Below are 8,016 nucleotides of genomic sequence, written 5' to 3'. Positions count from 1 at the left end.
AGCATTTAGCCTCTCCCTCTCTCCTCTATAGCTCCAAAACAGGTCAAGATAGAAGCTACCAAGCTCTTCCACGTTTTCCCTATTTAAATATGGTTACGTGAAGTGTTACACTACAAAGTATAATTACACTAAATTAAACAATGTGGATTTTCTAAGCGGATAAAAGGGGAACTATATTGTAAGGCGTAATAATACCAGGAGTAGTTTGAAAACCGTGCAGTAATATCTTCACTTTACTGTACAACTCCTGGTTATACTTATTATACTTTGTAGTGGAACACTTCACGTAACCATATTTAAATATCTGTCATGTCTGGTCAACGATGAGGAAGAGCCTCCTAAACTTATTTACACTTTTTACATGCAGCCGGGTTTTTTAGAGCAACTGAATGTTCTCCCCACCTCCCCTTCATATGTATCGAATCGTTCAGGTATCGGTATCAAAAACCAAGGATATTAAATTACTGGTATCGGAAAAGCTTAGACAGAGACAAATCCTAGATCATATGTACTTCTCCATAGTTTGGTCACTGACTTTCTTACCTGTGTCTTTAGCCCTCAGGGTTTTAAACAACTGCAATCTATGCCAAGCCAACCAACCTGTGGTACTGCTGCCTCCAGCACCATGGCCAGGAAAGGTAAGATGTTCACCCAGCCTGTAATATGTGAGTGTGATTCGAACATTCTGACATGAAAACTTAACTTTCAACACAGTGAAGAGGAAACAGGAAGCTGAACCATCGCAAAGGAACACAAGGAAAAAGCAGCGAGATGCATCTTTGGACAGCACTTCTGCATCACACACTGAAGGTATGAAAATCCTGGACACACAGGGGGTTCCACAGTCAGGGGCCACACTCAGGAACAGAGCGTTCCACAGTCAGGGGCCACACTCAGGAACAGAGCGTTCCACAGTCAGGGGCCACACTCAGGAACAGAGCGTTCCACAGTCAGGGGCCACACTCAGAGACAGAGCGTTCCACAGTCAGGGGCCACACTCAGAGACAGAGCGTTCCACAGTCAGGGGCCACACTCAGAGACAGAGCGTTCCACAGTCAGGGGCCACACTCAGAGACAGAGCGTTCCACAGTCAGGGGCCACACTCAGAGACAGAGCGTTCCACAGTCAGGGGCCACACTCAGAGACAGAGCGTTCCACAGTCAGGGGCCACACTCAGGAACAGAGCGTTCCACAGTCAGGGGCCACACTCAGAGACAGAGCGTTCCACAGTCAGGGGCCACACTCAGAGACAGAGCGTTCCACAGTCAGGGGCCACACTCAGAGACAGAGCGTTCCACAGTCAGGGGCCACACTCAGGAACAGAGCGTTCCACAGTCAGGGGCCACACTCAGAGACAGAGCGTTCCACAGTCAGGGGCCACACTCAGAAACAGAGCGTTCCACAGTCAGGGGCCACACTCAGAGACAGAGCGTTCCACAGTCAGGGGCCACACTCAGAGACAGAGCGTTCCACAGTCAGGGGCCACACTCAGGAACAGAGCGTTCCACAGTCAGGGGCCACACTCAGAAACAGAGCGTTCCACAGTCAGGGGCCACACTCAGAGACAGAGCGTTCCACAGTCAGGGGCCACACTCAGAAACAGAGCGTTCCACAGTCAGGGGCCACACTCAGAAACAGAGCGTTCCACAGTCAGGGGCCACACTCAGAGACAGAGCGTTCCACAGTCAGGGGCCACACTCAGAGACAGAGCGTTCCACAGTCAGGGGCCACACTCAGAGACAGAGCGTTCCACAGTCAGGGGCCACACTCAGAAACAGAGCGTTCCACAGTCAGGGGCCACACTCAGAGACAGAGCGTTCCACAGTCAGGGGCCACACTCAGAGACAGAGCGTTCCACAGTCAGGGGCCACACTCAGAAACAGAGCGTTCCACAGTCAGGGGCCACACTCAGGAACAGAGCGTTCCACAGTCAGGGGCCACACTCAGAGACAGAGCGTTCCACAGTCAGGGGCCACACTCAGAGACAGAGCGTTCCACAGTCAGGGGCCACACTCAGAGACAGAGCGTTCCACAGTCAGGGGCCACACTCAGAAACAGAGCGTTCCACAGTCAGGGGCCACACTCAGAGACAGAGCGTTCCACAGTCAGGGGCCACACTCAGAAACAGAGCGTTCCACAGTCAGGGGCCACACTCAGAAACAGAGCGTTCCACAGTCAGGGGCCACACTCAGAGACAGAGCGTTCCACAGTCAGGGGCCACACTCAGAAACAGAGCGTTCCACAGTCAGGGGCCACACTCAGAAACAGAGCGTTCCACAGTCAGGGGCCACACTCAGAAACAGAGCGTTCCACAGTCAGGGGCCACACTCAGAGACAGAGCGTTCCACAGTCAGGGGCCACACTCAGGAACAGGAACAGGACTGAAGAAACAGTATTTTTGACTGAACCTTTGAGAGTCCTGGGGCCTCATTTATAAAGCTCACGTAAGGACAAAAGGAGGCCAAAACCAATGGGCGCTGGCTGCTCTGCTTTATGACCACGACACTGGGGGCCGCCATTGCTCCGCCATTGCTGTAGTACCTCCATATCGCCACTAGGCCCCCATTGAAAAGCATTGGAGTTTAGACAGTCTGCTCCTCATTCTCCTCCCTCTCTCTCTCACCACCCGGACTCTGCTCATCATTCTCCTCCCTCTCTCTCTCACCACCCGGACTCTGCTCATCATTCTCCTCCCTCTCTCTCTCACCACCCGGACTCTGCTCATCATTCTCCTCCCTCTCTCTCTCACCACCCGGACTCTGCTCATCATTCACCTCCCTCTCTCTCTCTCACCACCCGGACTCTGCTCCTCATTCACGCCCAAAGCGAACCGCTCCCTCGCCCCCCAACCCCAACTACACGTACAGCGAGCTCAAGAAACAATATCTGAGTGATTAAAAGCTTATTCTGTAGTTTCAGGAAGTTTGAGCTCCGTGAATGGCACTGGCAAATATCACAATCAGCGTCTAAAGGCTCTTCTTTACGTTCTTAAAGTGTTTTTCCAAAAGTTTTATTAATGACTCTGCAAATATACTTGATCAGAGAAAAAGCTCTAACATGTCAGTAAAGATCCACCCGGCCTCTGCTGTCACTGCTGCGCCGTGAGGCCCCTCCCTCACTGCTGCGGCATGAGGCCCCTCCCTCTCTGCTGCGGCGTGAGGCCCCTCCCTCTCTGCCCCCAGTGTCTCGGTAAAACCCTCTCATTGCTGCCTCTTGTTTAGGTAAATCTCATTCATAAGTTACTTTGCATGTCCTTATATGGTGTAATGGAGGAGTACAGGGGGCGTGTCCTGAGGAGGGGTCATGTGCGCACGTTTCTGCTCCACGTGGAATCAGTGAAGGGGAGATTAGGTGGTGCTGGTCCGTACGTGAAGTTTGGGTTTTGCTCGTGCGGACTCTTATAGGCAGAGTTTCACGCACAGTTTTATAAATGAGACCCCTGGAGTTCTAGGAATAGTGTGACTTGACCTTTAAAGGAACAGGCCACCGTTTTTACATACTGAGATATGTTCCTACCTTAGCTGTGACGAGTTCTTTAGGACCTGTCTGGTCTTCACCCGTGCCTTCAGTCACGTAAACACAGCGCAGACGGCGTTAGCATTTAGCCTCTCCCTCTCTCCACTATAGCTCCAAAACAGGTCAAGATAGAAGCTACCAAGCTCTTCCTTGTTTTCCCTATTTAAATATGGTTACGTGAAGTGTTCCACTACAAAGTATAATTACACAAAATTAAACAATGTGGATTTTCTAAGCGGATAAAAGGGGGAACTATATTGTAAGGCGTAATAACACCAGGAGTAGTTCGAAATCCGCGCAGTAATCTTCACTTTACTGTGCGGATGCCAAATTACTCCTGGTATTTTTACGCCTTGCAATATAGTTCCCCCTTTTATCCGCTTAGAAATTCCCCATTGTTTAATTTTGTGTAATTATACTTTGTAGTGGAACACTTCACGTAACCATATTTAAATAGAGAAAACGTGGAAGAGCTTGGTAGCTTCTATCTTGACCTGTTTTGGAGCTATAGTGGAGAGAGGGAGAGGCTAAATGCTAACGCCGTCTGAGTTGTGTTTACGTGACTGAAGGCACGGGGGAAGATCAGACAGGTCCTAAAGAACTCGTCAAAGCTAAGGTAAGAACATATCTCAGTATGTAAAAGCGGTGGCCTATTCCTTTAACTTGACATTATTAAATTAAAAACTATTGTCCCCAATAGACGACAACTCACAGGCAGTAAAAAGAGTGATGGATGAAGTCATGAAGAAACTGACAGAAACGGACAATGACTTGGTGAAATTCTTGAGGTCAGTCACTTTACTGCATTGGTGTATCTGTGTTTACTTTAATCTGTGAGTTGAAGAAAGTCTTATCTTGATTTACCTGCTGTCGATGTCCCCACAGGGAGTCGATCCAGGGATTGAATGTGAATAAGAAGGAGCTGGTCGGGGTGTTCGGTAAAACCGGAGCAGGGAAGAGCTCTCTGATAAACGCCATTATCGGAGAAAATGACCTACTGCCCACTGGGAGCGTCGAGGCGTGCACCTCTGTCATCATCAAAGTGGAGGCCAACACCGAGAACCAGTACAAGATGGAAGTGAAGCTAATCTCAAAGGAGGTCATGTGACTTTTGAAAATTATATTATCTTCTTAAAAACCACACTTGGCCTCCTATTTGTTTCTAAATGACAACATAACAAGAGTTATGATAGAGTTATGATAGAGCTATGATAGAGTCATGATAGTCATGATAGAGTTATGATAGAGTTATGACAGTCATGATAGAGTCATGATAGAGTCATGATAGAGTCATGATAGAGTCATGATAGAGTTATGATAGAGTTATGATAGAGTTATGATAGAGTTATGATAGAGCTATGATAGAGTCACGATAGAGTCACGATAGAGTTATGATAGAGTTATGATAGAGTTATGATAGAGCTATGATAGAGTTTTGATAGAGTTATGATAGAGTTATGATAGAGCTATGATAGAGTTATGATAGAGCTATGATAGAGTCACGATAGAGTCACGATAGAGTTATGATAGAGTTATGATAGAGTTATGATAGAGTTATGATAGAGCTATGATAGAGTTTTGATAGAGTCATGATAGAGTCACGATAGAGTCATGATAGAGCTATGATAGAGTTATGATAGAGCTATGATAGAGTCACGATAGAGTCATGATAGAGTTATGATAGAGTTATGATAGAGTTATGATAGAGTTATGATAGAGCTATGATAGAGTTTTGATAGAGTCATGATAGAGTCATGATAGAGTCATGATAGAGTTATGATAGAGTCATGATAGTCATGATAGAGTTATGATAGAGTTATGATAGAGTCATGACAGAGTCATGATAGAGTTTTGATAGAGTTATGATAGAGTCATGATAGAGTCACGATAGAGTCATGATAGAGTCATGATAGAGTCATGACAGAGTCATGATAGAGTCATGATAGAGTTATGATAGAGTTATGACAGAGTCATGTTAGAGTTTTGATAGAGTTATGATAGAGTCATGACAGAGTCATGATAGAGTTTTGATAGAGTCATGACAGAGTCATGATAGAGTTTTGATAGAGTTTTGATAGAGTCATGATAGAGTCACGATAGAGTTATGACAGAGTCATGATAGAGTCATGATAGAGTCATGATAGAGTCATGATAGAGTTATGATAGAGTTATGACAGAGTCATGATAGAGTTTTGATAGAGTTATGATAAAGTCATGACAGAGTCATGATAGAGTTTTGATAGAGTCATGACAGAGTCATGATAGTTTTGATAGAGTTATGATAGAGTCATGATAGAGTCACGATAGAGTCATGATAGAGTCATGACAGAGTCATGATAGAGTCATGATAGAGTCATGATAGAGTCATGATAGAGTTATGATAGAGTCATGACAGAGTCATGATAGAGTCATGATAGAGTCATGATAGAGTCATGATAGAGTTATGATAGAGTCATGACAGAGTCATGATAGAGTTTTGATAGAGTCATGACAGAGTCATGATAGAGTTTTGATAGAGTTTTGATAGAGTCATGATAGAGTCACGATAGAGTTATGACAGAGTCATGATAGAGTCATGATAGAGTCATGATAGAGTCATGATAGAGTTATGACAGAGTCATGATAGAGTTTTGATAGAGTTATGATAAAGTCATGACAGAGTCATGATAGAGTTTTGATAGAGTCATGACAGAGTCATGATAGAGTTTTGATAGAGTTATGATAGAGTCATGATAGAGTCATGATAGAGTCACGATAGAGTCATGATAGAGTCATGACAGAGTCATGATAGAGTCATGATAGAGTCATGATAGAGTCATGATAGAGTTATGATAGAGTCATGACAGAGTCATGATAGAGTCATGATAGAGTCATGATAGAGTTATGATAGAGTCATGACAGAGTCATGATAGAGTCATGATAGAGTCATGACAGAGTCATGATAGAGTCATGATAGAGTCATGATAGAGTCATGATAGAGTTATGACAGAGTTATGACAGAGTCATGATAGAGTTATGATAGAGTCATGACAGAGTCATGACAGAGTCATGATAGAGTCATGATAGAGTCATGATAGAGTCATGATAGAGTCATGACAGAGTCATGATAGAGTCATGATAGAGTCATGACAGAGTCATGATAGAGTCATGATAGAGTCATGATAGAGTCATGATAGAGTCATGATAGAGTTATGATAGAGTTATGACAGAGTCATGATAGAGTCATGATAGAGGTATGATAGAGTTATGACAGAGTCATGATAGAGTTATGATAGAGTCATGATAGAGTCATGATAGAGTCATGATAGAGTCATGATAGAGTTATGATAGAGTTATGATAGAGCTATGATAGAGCTATGATAGAGGTATGATAGAGTCATGATAGAGTCATGATAGAGTTATGATAGAGCTATGATAGAGGTATGATAGAGTCATGACAGAGTCATGATAGAGTTATGATAGAGTCATGATAGAGTCATGATAGAGTCATGATAGAGCTATGATAGAGTTATGATAGAGCTATGATAGAGTCACGATAGAGTTATGATAGAGATATGATAGAGTTTTGATAGAGTTATGATAGAGTTATGATAGAGCTATGATAGAGTTTTGATAGAGTCATGATAGAGTCACGATAGAGTTATGATAGAGTCATGATAGAGTCATGATTGAGTTATGATAGAGTTATGACAGAGTCATGATAGAGTTTTGATAGAGTTATGATAGAGTCATGACAGAGTCATGATAGAGTCATGATAGAGTTATGATAGTCATGATAGAGTCATGATAGAGTCATGATAGAGTTATGATAGAGTCATGATAGAGTCATGATAGAGTCATGATAGAGTCATGATAGAGTTATGATAGAGTTATGACAGAGTCATGATAGAGCTATGATAGAGTCACGATAGAGTCATGATAGAGTTATGATAGAGCTATGATAGAGTCACGATAGAGTCATGATAGAGTTATGATAGAGTTATGATAGAGTTATGATAGAGCTATGATAGAGTTTTGATAGAGTTATGATAGAGTTATGATAGAGCTATGATAGAGTTATGATAGAGCTATGATAGAGTCACGATAGAGTCACGATAGAGTTATGATAGAGTTATGATAGAGTTATGATAGAGTTATGATAGAGCTATGATAGAGTTTTGATAGAGTCATGATAGAGTCACGATAGAGTCATGATAGAGCTATGATAGAGTTATGATAGAGCTATGATAGAGTCACGATAGAGTCATGATAGAGTTATGATAGAGTTATGATAGAGTTATGATAGAGTTATGATAGAGCTATGATAGAGTTTTGATAGAGTCATGATAGAGTCACGATAGAGTCATGATAGAGTTATGATAGAGTCATGATAGTCATGATAGAGTTATGATAGAGTTATGATAGAGTCATGACAGAGTCATGATAGAGTTTTGATAGAGTTATGATAGAGTCATGATAGAGTCACGATAGAGTCATGATAGAGTCATGATAGAGTCATGA

The 8,016-nt window shown here is 43.3% G+C and overlaps 1 protein-coding gene across 1 annotated transcript in view; it reads left to right on the top strand.

Moving 5' to 3' along the window:
- Positions 1–570: 570 nt before the first annotated feature.
- Positions 571–8,016, top strand: part of LOC306969547 (nuclear GTPase SLIP-GC-like) — a gene marked incomplete at its 3' end in the record, with an annotated part of 41,169 nt that continues 33,723 nt past the window's right edge. Inside the window, exons 1-4 of the mRNA XM_079565186.1 lie at positions 571–638; positions 715–810; positions 4,217–4,304; positions 4,402–4,615. Of these exons, the coding sequence (XP_079421312.1) occupies positions 584–638; positions 715–810; positions 4,217–4,304; positions 4,402–4,615 (453 nt within the window). The 5' untranslated portion in view covers positions 571–583. The remainder of the gene's footprint in view (positions 639–714; positions 811–4,216; positions 4,305–4,401; positions 4,616–8,016) is intronic.

This window comes from Gobius niger, assembly GCF_951799975.1.
Source record: "Gobius niger genome assembly, chromosome: 1".
NCBI lineage: Eukaryota > Metazoa > Chordata > Actinopteri > Gobiiformes > Gobiidae > Gobius > Gobius niger.
This window is presented reverse-complemented; position numbering and strand designations above follow the sequence as displayed.